Source organism: Somniosus microcephalus, chromosome 9 (genome assembly GCF_052327205.1).
Source record: "Somniosus microcephalus isolate GS21.2 chromosome 9, FLI_Smic_1.0, whole genome shotgun sequence".
Taxonomy (NCBI): domain Eukaryota; kingdom Metazoa; phylum Chordata; class Chondrichthyes; order Squaliformes; family Somniosidae; genus Somniosus; species Somniosus microcephalus.
Genome location: NC_140995.1, coordinates 231,109,681 through 231,129,194, shown reverse-complemented (window position 1 = coordinate 231,129,194; position 19,514 = coordinate 231,109,681). Strand labels below are relative to the sequence as shown.

The window sequence follows — 19,514 nt, the reverse complement described above, 5'->3', positions numbered from 1 at the left end:
AGTAATGAATGGCTCTGCATCAGCTTGCTTCATTTAAAGGCACCTTCACCTCGGAGTCAAAGGCTGTGGCTTCGAATCCCACTATAACAGATGGTCATGTAGCTGTTGAGGAAACTCGGTGTCTTTGGACGATATCTGATGGGAGTGTTACCAGGAGGCCGACTCCAAGAACACGTGCTCAGTCCCGACCGTAACTGGGTGAGAGAGAGAGAGAGAGAGAGGTCGGCAACTATTGGAACGTCCTGAGGTTGTGAAAGGCGCTGTATAAATGCAAGTCTCACTTTCCCCGACACTTGGGATCAGATTCACTGGTCTCCTCCGCATCACCTCTGTGACCTGAATGATGCCTTGCGTTACGGCAACCATCGCCACACATCTCCTGCGTGCCTGTTTGTGGGGCCTTGCCATTTGCCAATCAGCTCATCCAAAACTCTGCAGCCCGTATCCTATCCCACGCCAACTCCCGCTCACCCAGTGAGAAAGGAAGGACGGACCGCGAAGAGGCTGAATTCAGCCTCCGACCCCCCAAAGGCGATAGGGCAGTGTTTGGCTGCAGACAGCAGCTTCAAGTGCTCAAAATGGGCCTGTTGACCGACCAATAAAAGGGAGAGAAGATAATCCGGGAGGGTGCAGGAGAGTGGCCAACCTTGTCCCCCTTCTGAAACAAGGTCAGCAGTCTTTTATGGTGCATGATCAAAGTAAACACTATTCAAGCGGATAAAACATGCACACAGAACGGAGAGAAGTAAGGATGCCAGCTGGCCCAAGAACAAGTGTGCCAGACTCGTTAATCTTTCGTGGATTCAAATCTCTTCTCAAAACACACACACAAAAACAAGTTACTTAGTTACTGGGCCTGTGCCTTATTCTTAATACGTACCGAGTCACAGCACCAAAGAAGGAAACTTGCATTTCTATAGCACCTTTCACGATCTTCGGACGTCCCAAAGCGCTTTACAGCCAATGAAGTATGTAGTGAAGTGCAGCCACGGTTGTAATCTAGGAACCATGGCAGCTAATTTGCGCACAGCAAGCTCCCACAAATAGCAAGGAAAGCCGGTGGTGATTTTTTTTTCTTATAAAGTCCTTTGACAGGGTCCGTGCTGAAGGCAGTCCAAAAGGACACTTGCAGTCCAGTCACTACTGTTTAAAGTATGGCAATAGTTTACTGGGGGAATGTAATGATCCGAGCTGGAAAACCAGCCATCGGAATGACTCCGATGGTTTAGAAGGGGATTTGCTGTGGTCTGGTTAATTCCCCGTTCCCAGTCAACCTCACGGATTCAAGTCCCACTCCAGAGACTTGAGCACAAAATCCAGGCTGACACTCCCAGTGCAGTGCCGAGGGCGTGCTGCACTGTCGGAGGTGCCGTCTTTCAGATAAGATGTCAAACCGAGGCCCCGTCTGCCCCTCTCAGGTAGATGTAAAAGATCTTGTGGCACTATTTTGAAGAAGAGCAGGGGAGTTCTCCCTGGTGCCCTGGCCAATATTTATCCCTCAACCAACATCATTAAAAAAAAAAGATTTTCTGGTCATTATCACATTGCTGTTTGTGGGAGCTTGCTGTGCTTCCTACATTATAATAATTACTACAGTTCTTTCTTTCAGGCTGTAGTATCCTGCTTGGGGAGAGGGGCTGGGAGCCCGGTGCTCTCGGGATTCCCGCAGTGCTGCACTGTAACAGGCTGCTCACAGCTGGGGTGATACCACTGGCACCCCGCCACTGAGTGTAGGTGTGTCTTTGGGTCGGTGCATTTTTTTGGCTGTGCTGCTGTTTCCCTGTGTGCATGTGTAGAAACATAGAAACTAGGAGCAGGAGTAGGCCATTCGGCCCTTCGAGCCTGCTCCGCCATTCAACGAGATCATGGCTGATCATTCAAACCCTAGCACCCGGTCCCTACACCGACAGCCATCCCACACAAGCCCTATCCCCGTAACCCCACGTATTTAATCCCCCCCTAACACTAAGGGCCAATTTTTGTCATGGCCAATCAACCTAACCCGCACATCTTTGGACTGTGGGAGGAAACCGGAGAACCCGAAGGAAACCCACGCAAACACGGGGAGAATGTGCAAACTCCACACAGAGAGTCACCCGAGGCCGGATTTGAACCCGGGTCCCTGGCGCTGTGAGGCAACAGTGCTAACCACTATACCACCGTGCTGCCGTAGGATACCGGGGTAAAAAAAGTGTTCGGACATCTGGCATAGACTCAGCTTGTAGCCCCTCGAGTATAGAAGATTAAGAGGTGATCTAATCGAGGTGTTTAAGATGATCACAGGAGTTGACAGGGTAGATCGAGAGAGACTATTTCCGCTGGTGGGAGAGTCCAGAACAAGGGGGCATAACCTTAGAATTAGAGCCAGGCCATTCACACTTCTTTACTCACAGGGTAATGGGAATCTGGAACTCTGCTCCAAAAAGCTGTTGGTGCCGAGAGGGCTCAATTGTAAATTTCAAAACTGACATTGCTAGATTTTTGTTAGGCAAGGGTATTAAAGGATACGGAGCCAATGCGGTTAGATGGGAGTTAAGATACAGATCATCTGTGATCTAATTGAATGACGGGACAGGCACGAGGGGCTGAATGGCCTGCTTCTGTTCCTATGTAACAGACACAAGGGGCTGAATGGCCTGCTCCTGTTCCTATGTAACAGACACAAGGGGCTGAATGGCCTGCTCCTGTTCCTATGTAACAGGCACAAGGGGCTGAATGGTCTGCTCCTGTTCCTATGAAACAGGCACAAGGGGCTGAATGGCCTGCTCCTGTTCCTATGTAACAGGCACGAGGGGCTGAATGGCCTGCCTCTGTTCCTATGTAACAGGCACGAGGGGCTGAATGGCCTGCCTCTGTTCCTATGTAAGGGTGTGTGCGTTTGTAAGTATGTGTTTATGTGTTCGTGTACTTTTCATTGAAACATAGAACATAGGAGCAGGAGCAGGCCATTCGGCCCCTCGAGCCTGTTCCGCCATTCAATGCGATCATGGCTGATCATCCAAATTCAGAACCCTGACCCTGCTTTCTCCCCATATCCCTTGATCCCTTTAGCCTTAAGAAATATATCCAACTCCTTCTTGAATATATTTAATGAACTGGCCTCAACTGCCTTCTGTGGTAGAGAATTCCACAGGTTCACCACTCTCTGGGTGAAGAAATTCCTCCTCATCTCTGTCCTAAATGGCTTGCCCCTTATCCTTAGACTGTGGTTCTGGACTGCTCGGCCATCGGGAACATCCTTCCTGCATCTAGTCTGTCTAGTCCTGTTAGAATTTTATAAGTTTCAATGAGATCCCCTCTCATTCTTCTAAACTCTAGCGAATATAAGCACAATCGACCCAATCTCTCCTCATACGTTATTCCTGCCAACCCAGGTATCAGTCTGGTGAATCTTCGCTGCACTCCCTCGATGGCAAGAACATCCTTCCTCAGATAAGGCGACCAAAACTGCACACAATACTCGAGGTGTGGTCTCACCAAGGCCCTGTACAACTGCAACAAGACATCCTTACTCCTGTACTCGAACCCTCTCGCTATGAAGGCCAACATACCATTTGCCTTCTTAACCGCCTGCTGCACCTACCTTCAGCGACTGGTGCACAAGGACACCCAGGTCTCGTTGAACTTCCCCTTTTCCTAATCTATTGCCGTTCAGATAATAATCTGTCTTCCTGTTTTTGCCACCAAAGTGGATAACCTCGCATTTATCCACTTTATAATGCATCTGCCCAATCACCCAACCTGTCCGAATCATACTGGAGTTTCTCGGCATCCCCCTCACAGCATACACACGCCCACCCAGCTTTGTGTCATCTGCAAACTTGGAGATATTACATCTAGTTCCCTCGTCTAGATCATTTATATTGTGAATAGCTGGGGTCCTAGCACCGATCCCTGCAGTACCCCACTAGTCATTGCCTGCCACTCGGAAAAAGACCCATTTATTCCAACTCTTTGTTTCCTGTCTGCCAACCAGTTCTCTATCCAAGTCATTACCTTACCCCCAATCCCATGTGCTTTAACTTTGCACGCTAATCTCTTACGATAGCATAATACTGCGGCTGTTGGAAATCCGAAATAACAACAGAAAATGCTGGAAAAACTCAGCAGGTCAGGCAACATCCGTGGACAGAAATTTGAGTTGACGTTTCGGGTCGAACCCTTCTTCAAAACTGGAAAGAAAAGATAGATCGGAGGCAGGGCTGCGATCGGACAAAAGAATAAAAGAAACAAAAGAAGTAAAAAAGAGACAATAAAAGGTATTAGAAGCTAGACGAGATGGTAATAGGCTGAGATTAGGTGTAAAGTGTACTGGCAGGGCAAGGGATAGCTGCCAGGTGTGAGAGCGAAACAAAAGGAAAGGGGGGGGGAAAAAGGAGTGGAAAAATTACAAGAAAAAATGAAATAGGGGCCGAGGTTATGATCTGAAATTGTTGAACTCGATATTGAGTCCGGAAGGCTGCAGAGTGCCTAATCGGAAGATGAGGTGCTGTTCCTCGAGTTTACGTTGAGCTTCCGTGGAACAATACAAGAAGCCAAGGACGGTGAGGTCCAAGTGGGAATGGAGCGGTGAATTAAAATGACAGGCGACCGGAAGCTCGGGGTCACCCTTACGGACTGAACGGAGGTGTTCCGCAAAGCGGTCACCCAATCTGCGTTTGGTCTCCCCAATGTAGAGGAGACCGCATCGTGAGCAGCGAATACAGTATACTAGATTGCAAGAAGTACAAGTAAATCGCTGTTTCACCTGGAAGGGGTGTTTGGGGCCCTGGACAGTGGGAAGGGGGGAGGTATAGGGGCAGGTGTTACTACATCTCCGCTTGCACGGGAAGGTGCCAGGCGAAGGGGAAGGGCTGTTTGGGGTGATAGAGGAGTGGACTAGGGTGTCTCGGAGGGAGCGGTCCCTGCGGAATGCTGAAAGGGGAGGGGAGGGGAAGATACGTTTGGTGGTGGGATCACTTTGGAGGTAGCGGAAATGCCGGAGGATGATCCGTTGAATGTGGAGGCTGGTGGGGTGAAAGGTGAGGACAAGGGGAACCCTATCGTGGTTCCGGGAGGGAGGGGCAGGGGTGAGGGCAGAAGTGCGGGAGATAGAACTGACCCGGTCGAGGGCAGTGTCAATCACGGTAGAGGGGAATCCTCGGTTGCGGAAAAAGGAAGACATGTCTGAAGCACTGGTGTGGAAGGTGGCATCGTCGGAGCAGATATGGCGGAGACGGAGAAACTGGGAGAATCTGGGAGAATGGAATAGAGTCCTTACAGGAAGCGGGGTGGGAGGAAGTGTAGCCCAGGTAGCTGTGGGAGTCAGTGGGCTTGTAGTGAATATTGGTCGATAACCTATCCCCAGAGATGGAGACGGAGAAGTCGAGGAAGGGAAGGGTCAGAGTCAGAGATGGACCATGTGAAGGTGAGGGAAGGGTGGAAATTGGAGGCAAAGTGAATGAAATTGTCAAGTTCGGGACGAGAGCAGGAAACGGCACTGATACAGTCATCAATGTATCAGAAGAAGTGGTGAGGGAGGGGACCCGAGTAGGACTGGAACAAAGATTGTTCCGCATAGCCCACGAAAAGGCAGGCATAGCTAGGACCCATGCGGGTACCCATGGCAACACCTTTGATTTGGAGGAAATGAGTGGAGTTAAAGGAGAAGTTGTTAAATGTGAGAACAAGTTCATCCTCCTCCGCCTGGCTGAACTGATCTTTTTCTCTTCACATATCTATAGAAACTTTTACAGTCAGTTTTTATGTTCCCTGAAAACTTACTCTCATATTCTATTTTCCCCCTCTTAATTAATCCCTTTGTCCTCCTTTGCTGAATCCTAAACGGCTCCCAATCCTCAGGTTTGCTGCTTTTTCTGGCCAATTTATATGTCCTCTCCTTGGATCTTATGCTATCCCTAATTTCCCTTGTTAGCCACGGTTGAGTCACCTTTTTTGTTTTATTTTTATGCCAAACTGGGATGAACAAATTCTGTAGTTCATCCATGCGATCTTTAAATGTTTACCATTGCCTATCCACCGTCAACCCTTTAAGTAATGTTCCCTAATCCATCCTAGCCAACTTGCGCCTCATACCAGCGTAGTTTCCTTTATTTAAATTCAGGACCCTAGTCTCTGAGTCAACTACTTCACTCTCCATCTTAATGAAAAATTCTATCATATTATGATCGCTCCTCCCCAAGGGGCCTCGCACAACAAGATTGCTAATTAATCCTTTCTCATTACATAATACGCAGTCCAAGATGGCCTGATCTCTAGTTGGTTCCTCAACATATTGGTCGAGGAAACCATCCTGTATACACTCTAGGAATTCCTCCTCCTCAGTATTAATTACTAATTTGGTTAGCCCAATCTATATGTAGATTAAAGTTACCCATGATAACTGCTGTGCCCTTATTGCACGCGCCTCTAATTTCCCATTTAATACCATCCCCAACCTTGGCATTACTGTTTGGGGGTCTGTATACAACACCCACTAACGTTTTCTGCCCCTTGGCATTTCTCAGCTCTACCCAAACAGATTCCACATCATCAGAGCTAATACCCTTCCTTACTATTGTGTGTTAATCTCCTCTTTAACCAGCAATGCTACCCCACCTCCTTTTCCTTTTTTCCTGTCCTTCCTGAATATTGAATACCTCTGGATGTTGAATTCCCAGCCTTGGTCACCCTGGAGCCATGTCTCCATAATCCCAATAATATCATATCCGTTTACATCTATTTGCGCAGCTAATTCATCCACCTTATTATGAATGCTCCTCGCATTAAGACACAAAGCCTTCAGGCTTGTTTTTTTTAAAACACTCTTAGTTCTTTTAGAATTATTATTTACTGTAGCCCTGTTTGATTTACACCCTTGATTTCTCTGCCTTCCACTTTTACTTTTCTCCTTCTTGTCTTTTGCTTCTATCCTTGCTTCCCTTTCCTCTGTTTCCCTGCACAGGTTCCCAACCCCCTGCCATTTTAGTTTAAACCCTTCCCAACAGCACTAGCAAACACTCCCCCTAGGACATTGGTCCCCGTCCTGCCCAGGTGCAAACCATCCAGTTTGTACTGGTCCCACCTCCCCCAGAACCGGTTCCAATGTCCCAGGAATTTGAATCCCTCCCCCTTGCACCATTCCTCTAGCCATGTATTCATCTGAAATATCCTTCTATTTCTACTCTGACAAGCACGTGGCACCGGTAGCAATCCTGAGATTACTACCAGAGGTCCTATTTTTTTTAATTTACCTCCTAACTCCCTATATTCAGCTTTTAGGACCTCATCCCGTTTTTTACCAATATCGTTGATACCTATATGCACCACGACAACTGGCTGTTCACCCTCCCCCTCCAGAATGCCCTGCAGCCGCTCCGAGACATCCTTGAGCCTTGCACCAGTTCCTGTTTGCATGTGATCCTGCGGCTGGTAAATAGCAACTATAACAATTACATCAACATAAACGAAAGGATACAATTTTAAAGGGGGTGCAGGAACAGAGAGAGCACTTGAAATGCCACAGCATACAAGGCTACGGACCAAGTGCTGGAAAATGGGATTAGAATAGACAGGGCTTGATGGCCGGCGCGGACACGATGGGCCGAAGGGCCTCTTTCTGTGCTGTATAACTCTATGACCTGGGGGTGTACGTGTACAAATCCGTGAAGGTGGCAGGACAAGTTGAGAAGGCTGTTAAAAAAAGCGTACGGGATCCTTGGCTTTATAAGTAGAGGCATAGGGGGAGAAATTCGGTCTAGCCCCATTTGGGGCACCAAAACTTTAAAAGTTGAAAAATTAGTGCCAGGCGCTAATTATTCTCGCCTCCCGTGAAATTCAGTTTTAGCGCTCTAAGAGGGAAGTGGAGCGCTAAATCAAACGCTAAACACTTCTCTTAGTGCGCTAAAAAGTGAGAGAGGGGCGGGAGCGGCAGAGCGCTGAAGAACGTGCAGTGCAGTGCTGCCGGCATCAGAGGCTCCTGCCCTCGATTAAAGGAAAAGGCCAATGACGGTTTGCAACATTCTTCTTCTTAGTTCTGTGGGTCCAGGGGACCTGCGTGACTTCCATTCCAGCCCCAATCACTCTCAGAGAGTGGAGGGATTAGGCATCGCGCAGCAATGAGGCTTCAAAAACTTTCAGCAGGCACCAGGCTGGTACGAAGAATAAAGTTTGGCTTATCTGACCGCCTCCCAGCAGGGGGGCGGGAGCGAATTTCACATCCGGGGCACCGCGCACCTGATGACGTCACGATCTACGGGGCGCCAGAGACCGAGGCAGTAAGTGTTGGCGCCAACGCAAAACCGCCAGGGAAATTCACGAGCGTCGCTGAATTTGCCGCGCCCGGTCACTAACCCTTTAACGCCCCATTACTGCCCCCCGCAGGTGCCAACGGGAGGCGCAAAGCAGCCGAATTTCTAGCCCGTAGAATACAAAAGCAAGGAAGCTTTATAAAACACCGGTTAGGCCTGAGAGAGAGCATTGTGTTCAATTCTGGGCACCGCACTTTAGGAAGGATGTCAAGGCCTTGGAGAGGGTGCAGAGGAGATTTACCAGAATGGTACCAGGGATGAGGGACTTCATTTACGTGGATTGACTGGAGAAGCTGGGGTTGAGAGGAGATTTGATAGAGGTGTTCAAAATCATGAGAGGTCCAGGCACAGTAGATAGAGAGAAACTGTTCCCATTGGCTGAAGGGTCGAGAACCAGAGGACACAGATTTAAGATAATTGACAAAAGAACTAGTGGGGAGATGTGAATTTTTTTTTTTTTTTTTTTTTTTACGCAGCGAGTTATGATTACCTGGAATGCGCTGCCTGAAAGGGCGGCGGAAGCAGATTTAATAGCAATTTTCAAAAGGGAGTTGGATAAATACAAAGAGGAAAAATTTGCAGGGCTATGGATAAAGAGCAGGGAGAGCGGGACTAATTGGATAGTTCTTTCAAAGAGCCGGCGCAGGCTCAATGGGCCGAATGGCCTCTTTCTATGCTGCAACATTCCATGGCTCCTGCTCACCTCTGACAAATCCCCTGGGACTCATCACTGCATCGAGGGAGTTGTATAACTGCAGCTGACATCGATGAGAGCAGCTCAGAGTCAGACTCTGGAATTACACTCTCCACATCAGCAGAACAATGGCCGAGCAGCTTGAGCACAATATTTCTTTTAAAAAACAAACGATCACCGATGAGGAGCTTCCGGAAGCTTCCATCACCCACGGGTATTTATTGATTATGATATCACTCATCCAGGTCTTGAAGTTGGCTCAGTCAAAACACACTGACAATTGTTAGTGGGGGGGGGCGGGGCGTTGGAGCGGGACATACCATCTGTCTGTAGGGCTTGTCCGCGGGAGTCACTTTGGCCTCTCGGGCCTTGTCGATGTCCTCGGCTGTCAGCCCGCTGACGGAGCGGTGATCTTGGTGGAAGGACCGCCTCTGGGCCGTGGACGAGAAGGGGCCGCTCGAGTCCCCGGAACGTCCGGTAAAGAGCCCGCCCTCATTCCCGGGGGATGCGGGGTCAAAGGCCGCGGGGTCAGCAGCTGCCTGGTGGTGGTGGGCGCCTGTGGTGAAGTCTTCCATCACCGCTTCGGAGGCCTCACTGGGAGAGCTCCACTTCGAAGTGAAGTCCTCATCCAGGTTCGAGATGTTTTCTTGCTGCATCCCAACATCCTAGAATTGGAAAAATAATAAATAAATATATAGCGTTTACTCGCCAGCTAGTGCCTGTGGAAAACCCGCGGCTCACCTGCCACACGAGGCAAACTTTTGCCTTCACCACTCGGTGATGATCTGGCGCAGCACATCACCCACGGTGGAATACTCTCCACTTGCCTGGATGAGTGCAGCTCCAACAACACTCGAGAAGCTCGACACCATCCAGGACAAAGCAGCCCGCTTGATTGGCACCCCATCCACCACATTAAACATTCACTCCCTCCACCACCGGCGTACCGTGGCTGCAGTGTGTACTATCTACAAGATGCACTGCAACAACTCGCCAAGGCTTCTTCGGCAGCACCTCCCAAACCCGCGACCTCTTCCACCTAGAAGGACAAGGGCAGCAGGCGCATGGGAACACCACCACCTCCAAGTTCCCCTCCAAGTCACACACCATCCTGACTTGGAAGTATATCGCCGTTCCTTCATTGTCACTGGGTCAAAATCCTGGAACTCCCTCCCTAACAGCACCGTGGGAGCACCTTCACCACACGGACTGCAGCGGCTCAAGGCAGCTCATCACCACCTTCTCAAGGGCAATTAGGGATGGGCCCTCGCCAGTGACACCCACATCCCCAGAATGAATAAATATATTTTTTCAAAGCACACCGGGGTTCTGTACCTGCACCTTCCCCAATGCCGCGCTGAAAGCATCTTCAGCAGACGCCTGCCAGCCTCTGGCCATCGTCAGTGCCTCGCCACTCGACACCGTGGCACGCATCTGCACGGTCTGTGTCTCGACGATGGCCTGGCTCAGCTTGGCCAGGCCCCTCATCAACATGATCACGTCGCTCGCCATGATCCGTCTCCACTTTATTCTTCCACTGCAGAAACACAAGGTCCAAGTCAGAACAGTAACCAGCTCAACAAAGGACAGCACCATAGGACAAACCTGCATTCATAAATCGAACCTCAGCTCCCTTCTCAGAGGTCACACAGCCCTTCACACACAGTGAATAATGGGAACAGTAGTCATTGTTCTGTAGGCCAATGTGCAGCTGTTTTGTGCACAGCAACAAGGTTAATGACCGGTCCTGACCGGCCCCGCTGGTCCAGTTAATGACCGGCCCTATTTTCTGTATGGAAGTTTTACCAGGGTACTGTCCTGAGCATCTCATCCCCCTGCCCCCACCTTTCTTCCCCAATCCTTCGCCTCAGGTACCTCCCCCAACTAGCCATGGAGCGTGGAGCCGGCGACGGTGAAGTGGAAGCCGCGGCGACCGGAGGATGTGTTCGGCGAGTCGGGCGGAGGCAGCGCAGCGGGACGCAGCAACAGCCACGACGACTCGCAGTCCGACTGTGAGGAGGGGAGCCGGGAATGGTGGCCAGAGGGTGAGCGGGAGAAGCAGGCCATCACACGTGGAGCCGAGCCGGCAACAGTGAGGAGGAGGCCGTGGTGACGAGGAGGACGGAGCGGCTGAGAGACATTGTGCTCCCACTGCCACTGGATGCCAAAGAATTGACTTTCTGAACACGGCGCTGTAAGAATAGCTGACATGTCCCCACGGGGAGTAAGCATTCCATTGTACTAGTACTGGTTACATATGGCAAATAAAATTGAATTGAATTGAATGATTCATGTCTATGCTTTGGCTGGGGAGTCCAGGCCAGCTATTCAACCGTGAAGTGCGTCACAGCCAAGCTCGATTCCCGTCCTCGATGGGAATTGGCTGAATTGCTCCTCCCTGGCCCGGAGAGGCCGAGCCCTCTTACCAGGGCCTGGGCTCAGTGCAGCACAGGATGGGGATCGAACCCCGGGGAGGGAGGGAGGGGCCTTGGTTAAGAAACATCGGAGTCATCGGGACAGCCTCTGTGCCTGGGTTTAAATGCTGCCGCCGCCCTCCCCCCGATCGTTGTTTGGTGACGAAGGGAAGGGGAGATAAGGGAACCTTTTGTACTCTTCAGACAGACAGGGGTGGAGTGTTCGACTGCTTCTACAGCTCCGCTATCCAAGTAAAGCCTTCCCATTCTGTAAGTTATGATAAGGGCTGTCTGAAAATTGCCACTGGTGTTGTCCGTTTACACACACGACTCTGACTGGGTGAAAGTTTCCTCCCTCTGTTGGTTGTAGAGGCGCCACGTGACGTGTTAACACAGCCGACCCGCTCCCCACTGGGAATGGGTCCACTGTGCTAAAACTGCCCCAAGTCAGCACACACCAGTAATATCTCTCGCTGATTCCACCCGCCGTAATCCCCCAACTCCGCCCTCCCACCCCATAGCCCATCCTCAACTAAGTCCCACTCACCTACCGACCCCCAGCCTCACCCCCTCTCCAGCCCTCAGCTCCTCATTATCTACAAATCCCTCAGCTCTCTGTATCTGGCCTCCAGTCCTATGCCCCTGCCCGCACTGGAACACCGTGTCCTCTACCCCTACTCCACTATCAGTGACAGAGCCATCAGCCCTCACCCCTACAGTTCAGACCCCCCCCCCCCACTACTTTAATCTGTATTCAGAGTGCGGGCGACACTGGTAAAGGGCCAGATTTACTGCCCGTCCCCCGGTGCCCCGTGGGCACTGAGACAGCCACACTTTGCTACGTCTAAGGCCCTAGAATGGTGGGTGTGGATGGGCCCACTTCAGAGAGTAGGGCTGTCACACTAGGGTAGGAGTTACCACATCCTAAATCTAGGGGTATCCCAAATTAACAGACACACGCACCTCCCCCCCCCCCCAACCCCAGGTGACCAGCCTGAGCCCTGCCAATCCCATGCCCAGACAGCTCTGTCAAATCAGCCCCAAAGTCTTTCCTTTGCTGGTTTGCACAGGCAGCGATCTCCCGAAGCTACTCCTGCAGAATACGGCCCTCAGCCGTGGCTCGGTGGGCAGAGCGCGAGGCTCGGAGTCAGAAGGTCGCGGGTTCAAGTCCCACTCCAGAGACTTGAGCACAAAAATCTAGGCTGACACTCCAGTGCAGTACTGAGAGAGTGCTGCACGGTCAGAGGTGCCGTCTTTTGGATGAGACGTTAAAACGAGGCCCTGTCTGCTCCCTCAGGTGGAAGTAAAGATCCCATGGCCACTATTCTGAAGAGGTGCAGGTGAAGTTAATGATCCCCAGTGTCCCGGATGATATTATCCTTCAACCAACATCACTAAACAGATTATCTGGTCATTATCACATTGCTGTTTGTGGGAGCTTGCTGTGCGCAAACTGGCTGCCACATTTCCTACATTACAACAGCGACTCCACTTCAAAAAGTACAGGTAGACTATCCCTTATCCGCAATTCCGAAATTCGATAACCTCTGAAAACTGAAAGTTTTTTCGTGGAGCGTAACTAGAGTATTTATGGTCTATATTTATCCCATTATTTAATTTACCAAATTATTACTGTGCAAATAAACTGTAATACTATTTATAGTCTTTATTTATCCCACTCAGTGTGAATATTCATAAGGTACGCTGCAGAAATATTAATGTGTTTGCTTACGGGGTGCTGCCCAGAGCCCTGCTAGGGTGTTACATACTGATTCTGAATACCATTCTGAAATCCGAAAAATTCCGAATTCCGAAAAACATCTGGTCCCAAAGGTTTCGGATAAGGGATAGTGCACCTGTACTTCATTGGCTGTAAAGTGCTTTGGGACGTCTTGAGGCCGTGAAAGACGTGATATAAAAATGCAAGATCTTTCTTTTTTTTCCCCTACCCCCTCAGCAGGGGGTAGGACCCCAAGGAGACTCAGGAATTGGAAGAAAACTGGGAGGCTTACTCTTACAGGCAGGAAAAGGAACCGTACTACAGTCCTCAGGAATCCCTGACTTCCTTCAAAGGAGTTATTTGTGTTGAGCGATGTGGTATGAGGAAGCACACAGCTGCAGCCAGTGGAGCAATACCAGGGCTCCTTAAAAGGGGAAACGCGACAGTCACAAATAATCAAGAGCGACAGGACTTAGATACACTGCACCTCAAGAATGCTGGGACACCCCGAACCTCGGCACGCAGCAGAACATTGACAGAAGAATTAAAAGCGCCTTTCGCGACCTCAGGATGTCTCAAAGCGCCTCACAGCCAATGAAGCACTTCTGAAGTGTTGTCGCGGTTGGAATGTAATGGGGGGGGGGGGGGGAGGTGAAAAAGGGCAGTGAGGGAAAGAGAGAAAAGACAGAGGGAAAAGAGCGAGAAAGAAAAAAGAGGGAAAAATGGAGAGAAAGAGAGCATAAGGGAGAGAGAGAGGAGAGTATGATTGAAAGGTTGAAGGAGCGAGAGGAGGGAATGAAAAGGAGAACAACTTGCTTAAATGCGGCGCCTTTTTTTTTAAATGTAGAAAAATGTCCCAACTCGCTTCACAGAGGTGTAATCAGAAACTGGACGCCAAGGCAAAGAGTTGGGTTTTAAAGATGGTCTTAAAATGGAGCAGAGAGAGGCCGAGTAGTTTAGGGAGGGGATTCCAGAACTTAGGGCCTCAATAGCTGAAGGAATGCCCGTGAACAATGGAGCAGAGCGAGTGGGGGAGGGGTGGTGCTGTAGGGCTAGAGAAGGTTACAGAGGTGGGGGGGGGAGGTGGCGAGGCTATGAAGGTCAGTAAGGACAGTGGTGAGGAATAAGTGAGACTTGGTGCAGGATAGGTAATGGGCAGCAGAGGGTGGGATGGGCAGCAGCGGGTGGGGCGTGGGCAGCAGCGGGTGGGGCGTGGGCCAGCCAGGAGAGCACTGGAATAGTCTGATGGTGACCGAGGCTTGAATGAGGGTTTTCAGCGGCAGATGAGCAGAAGCGGGGGTGGAGCCGGGCGAGGTTATGGAGGTGGAATTGGCGGTCTTTGTATCGGCGAGGATATGGGGTCGGACGCTCAGCTGGTCATCTCAAAGGACACCAAGGTTGTACACAGTCTGGATTAACCTGAGACTGTGGCCAGGGAGGGGGGTGGAATCGGTGTCGAGGGAACGGAGTTCGTGGCAGGGGACAAAGATGAACACTTCGGTCTTCCCTGGGGTTTAACTGGAGGAAATTGCAGCTCATCCAAGACAGGATGTCGGACAAGCAGTCTGACAGCACAGTCAGTGGAGGGGTCGAGAGAGGTGGTGGAAAAGTAGAGCTGGATGTTGTCATGAACGCTGACCCCCTGTTTGCGGATGATGTCACCGAGGAGCAACGTGTAGGTGTGGAAGAGGAGGGGGCTAAGGGTAGATGACTGGGGACTCCGGAGGCTACAGCACAGGGCGGGAAGAGAAGCCATTGCAGGAGATGGTGCAAGGATCAGATAGGCAAGTGTGAAACCAATTAAGGGCAGTCCCACTAAGCTCTACAACGGAGAAGAGGTTGTGGAGGAGAAAGGTGTGGTCAACCTCATCAAAGGACGGAGGGAAAATGGATCACTGTCAGAGGATGTAATATGTAACTTTGGTTAGGGCTGTTTCCCTGCTGTGGCAGGAAAGATTCAAACAGAGAATTGAAGGAAAGATGGACACATGTTTAGGACCCAACAAAGACTTCAAGGACTTTGAAGGGGAAAGGGAGGTTGGAGATGGGACAGTAAGGACAGAGGGGTCAAGGGTGGTTTTTTTTTTTTTTTTTTTAAGTGGGGGGTGATGACAGCAGATTTGAAGGAGAGGAGGATAGAACCGGAGGAGCAGGAACCGTTAACAATATCAGCTAACATGGGGGGCCAGGAAGAGAAGCTGGGTGGTCAGCAGTTTAGTGGGAATGCGGTCAAGGGGGCAGGAGGTGAATCTCATGGATGAGATGAGCTTGAAGAGGGCATGAGGTGAGATAGGAGAGAAACTAGAGAGAGACATGTGTTCAGTGCTAGGGCAGGGGGAACCTGGGGCGAAGGTTTGGCCTTGTGGGCAAAGAGAAAGGGTAAATAGGAGAGGGAGAATAAATCCTATCAGCAGAAACAGATTGGAAAGAAAAAAAAGTGGAAAAACAGAGAGAGAGAAAAAAAAGAGAGGGGAAAACAGAACCAGAGACAGACTGGGTGTTGGGCAAAATAACAAGGTGACTCAGTCAGCCTGTGCCACACTAACTCACCTCTGAACAATGTGTCAGGGTCACGCGCTGGGGACTGGAGAGTGGTAAATGGTGCACAGAGGGCCAGTGAGAAAAAATAAAACAAGTTTAGAAATGGGGGGGGGCGGGTGAGGGCAGGAAGTTACACAGCTCTGGAACCTCACCGTTTACTGAGCAAGTGTTCCAGGCACCAATCAGCTAACAATAAACCAAATACCACAGAGGCTGGAAACCCGAGATTAGCTGTGGGCACGTTCCATGCTGATATACAACTTCGCTGGCCAACAGATCAGAGCCAGTTTACCTGCTCCCAGCAGGCTCTACCTTACAGCACTCGCCTGTGAGACTCCTAGAGGTCAGTCACACACTCGGCTCCACAGGCAATACATGCCTTTAAACCGTGCTCAGGAATTCCTTCCCTAACCCGCTCCTCCTCGAAGACTCTGCTTAAAACCCACCCCTTTGGCCCAGCTTTCGGCCGCCTCCTTCTTTGGCTCAATTTCTTGATTGTGCCTCTGTGAATCAACTTGGAACATTTTTCTACAATAAAATGCATGCTATAAATGCAAGTCTTTATTCAGTGAGTGATCCTGCCTTTGCACTTTAAGCCCTCGGGAAAAGCATCGATTCGCACTCCCACACTCACAGGTCTGTTGCATAAGTAGTAGATCTCTGTGCACCAGTCCAGTATTTATTTTGCCTTGGAGCTCGCGACTCAAAACACTGGGTTTCTGTTTCAGATTTCCAGCATCTGCTGGGGTTTTTTTTGTTGCAAAGTTTGTTATTGACAAAGCAAACAGGGATCCCATCAATTGGTTTGCTCCAAGTATTGAGCAACCGAAGCCAAGGCTCAAGGTGCTAGGTTGAAAAGAGTAGGAGAGAAATGACGACCAGGCCAGACCAGGACTGAGAGGTTATACCTATCAGGAAAGATTGAACAGGCTGGGGCTCTTTTCTAAAGAGAAGGCTGATAGAGATCTTTAAGATTATGAAGGGATTTGATAAGGTAGACATAGAGAAGCTGTTTCCACTTATGGGGGAGACCAGAACTCAAGGCCATAAATATAAGAAATCCAATCGGGTATTCAGGAGAAACCGCTTTACCCAGAGAGTGATTAGAATGTGGAACTCGCGCACACAGGGAGTAGTGGAGGCAAATAGCATAGATACATTTACGGGGTGGCTAGTTAAGTACGAGGGAGAAAGGAATAGAGGGAGTATGCTGATAGAACGAGATAGAGGGGCGAGAGCAGGACACACGTGTGGCGAATAAACCAGTTGGGCCAATGGCCTGTTTCTGTGCTGTACATTCTATGTAATTCTAAGTCAATAAGCAGGATTGAAAAATGACACCAAGCTTGGGGTTTGAAAGCCCATCGGGAAGGGAAGGCTGAAGGAAAACAAAAAACAATCACTTTTACTGGATTTTGGTCCAATTTTACAGGGGGGGGGGGGGGGATGTACCTTAAAATCTAGAGTACAAGTTACATTTTCACACATGTTTTCACCGCCTCTGAATATATGACTGCTACTTATACAGTACAACATGTGGATCTCATTGGAAAAAAGCAGCCCTGAAATAGAGGGCTCCCTATACTCTACATTTTACAGTAAAACTAGTTCTGGCAAATGCAACGTGGATTCTGTGGGAGAGTGGCTCCTCCCCCTTGGAGAGTTTACGCCATCAAATGGATTACCATTGGCCGACTTTTACAAAAACAAATTCATAAATTGGCACAACACAAACTTGCAGACTGGAATCACCAGCTTTGTGAGTAAAAGTCACTGACGTTCCACAGGTACCTGGTCAAGGAGACAGAGGCCCACGGGGGGGGAGATGGAGCCTTGGCCAAAGCTGCGTCTCTGGGGTCCGCGCCGTCACCTTGTTGCTGCGAATGCTGCCGTCCCACTGCCCTCTGCTTTGGGAAGGTCGCCTGCCTGTCGCTGTCTGTCACTGGCTTGGATGAGGGAGGGAGAGACAAACATCAAAAGCTGATTATTGTCATCTACATACAGAGGGTTTAACAGTGTGGACAACACATCAACACCATCCGCTTCAGCCCCCCGTGAGTTACCGGGGGGTTTACCGTCTGTGATTTATTTTAGTTAGTTCTACAATATCCCGGGGCTCCAGACTCGGCCCCCTCCACAGACCCCAGGTACAGACCCTAGACCCCAGACTCTGCCCCCTCCACAGACCCCCAGACTCTGCCCCCTCCACAGACCCCCAGACTCTGCTCCGGCCACAGACCCCAGACTCTGCCGCCGGCTACAGACCCCCAGACTCTGCCCCCTCCACAGACCCCAGACTCTGCCCCCGGCTACAGGCCCCCAGACTCTGCTCTGCCCCCTCCACAGACCCCCCAGACTCCGGCCACAGACCCCCCAGACTCTGCCCCCTCCAGACCCCCAGACTCTGCCCCCTCCGCAGACCCCCAGACTCTGCCCCCTCCGCAGACCCCCAGACTCTGCCCCCTCCGCAGACCCCCAGACTCTGCCCCCTCCGCAGACCCCCAGACTCTGCCCCCTCCGCAGACCCCCAGACTCTGCCCCCTCCGCAGACCCCCAGACTCTGCCCCCTCCGCAGACCCCCAGACTCTGCCCCCTCCGCAGACCCACAGACTCTGCCCCCTCCGCAGACCCCCAGACTCTGCCCCCTCCGCAGACCCCCAGACTCTGCCCCCTCCGCAGACCCACAGACTCTGCCCCCTCCGCAGACCCCCAGACTCTGCCCCCTCCGCAGACCCCCAGACTCTGCCCCCTCCGCAGACCCCCAGACTCTGCCCCCTCCGCAGACCCCCAGACTCTGCCCCCTCCGCAGACCCCCCCCACTCTGCCCCCTCCGCAGACCCCCCCCCACCACCAGACTCCGGCCACAGACCCCCAGACTCGACCGTCCAGTTGCCCAATGGTTTGTTTACCAAATGGTTTGTTTACCACACTCGAGAGCTCAGCTCTCTGGAACAGTACAGCAGCATTTCCCAATCTGGGACACAGATGAGCGCTACTCGCCCCTCAATTAAAAACCTCTGCAATTACTAACACTGTGATTTTTAATAGATCTTTTATATAATTACTTTTTAAAATCCAGATTCACTGTTAGGAATTTGAACCTGTTGACCAAATGGGAACTTGTCCAACGCTGTCTCTATTTTAGACACTTCAGTCTATATTCATACATACATATATGAATTTACAAATTAATCTGTGATCAATACAGGCTCTGCAACCAGCAACCCGCCATGGGGCAAGACATCTGACTGACACACACAGCTACATCAAAGTTCCTAAACTTGCAGGTAAACAATTTCTATCAACTTTGCGAGCTGAGAGTTTCGAGGTGCGATGCTGCTGACTGTTTCTCATGCACTTACCGAGCTGCGGGCTGCTATGGGTGCCACGACAACCTCTGCACAGTTTGCAGCACTCACCCAATGTCAAGCCTCCTCCTTGAAGCGCTAACTCGCAGGCTCCACAACAAGCCTGCGGTCCCGCCCCGCGCCGCCGCTCATTGGCTGCCTCGCATTGCAACATCGCCCCCGATTGCAACATGCGGGGTCTGCGCGTCATCAGGCCGCCCCTTCCACGAATCCTATTGCTTGAAGGCGATGTCAATCACCTCCGCGGCTCAATGCTGGACGCGCATTCAAGCATGTGGGAGGGGCTTATCCTTCTCAACGTTGATTGGATTACTTCTAATGTCAATCAGGAAAGTTCTGTCTGTTGATTGGTTAATTGTGTGCGTCAGAGTCAGTGAGGGCGCCGCTACTGATTGGCTCAGCTTGGCGATCGCGCCGATTAGTTGTTGCCCCGCGACGGGAGCGTGCGCTGCCCGCGTGCAGCCACAGCGCTGAGCCAATAAGAAGCGA

The 19,514-nt window shown here is 50.8% G+C and overlaps 1 protein-coding gene across 4 annotated transcripts in view; it reads right to left on the bottom strand.

Annotated features, from left to right (window-relative positions):
- The window catches only part of coq8aa (coenzyme Q8A, genome duplicate a), a 90,826-nt gene extending 71,704 nt beyond the window's left edge, over nt 1–19,122 (bottom strand). For 2 of the 4 annotated variants that reach the window (XM_085997994.1, XM_085997995.1), the window contains exons 1-4: nt 19,020–19,122; nt 17,449–17,599; nt 10,318–10,519; nt 9,303–9,647 (exon numbers count right to left, since the gene is read on the bottom strand). In XM_085997994.1, the coding sequence (XP_085854120.1) occupies nt 9,303–9,647; nt 10,318–10,494 (522 nt within the window). In that variant the 5' untranslated portion in view covers nt 10,495–10,519; nt 17,449–17,599; nt 19,020–19,122. Of the gene's footprint in view, nt 1–9,302; nt 9,648–10,317; nt 10,520–13,408; nt 13,430–17,448; nt 17,604–19,019 lie in introns of those variants that run through there. The other 2 variants (XM_085997996.1, XM_085997997.1) reach the window with 2 other exon arrangements.
- Between the last annotated feature and the right edge of the window lie 392 nt (nt 19,123–19,514).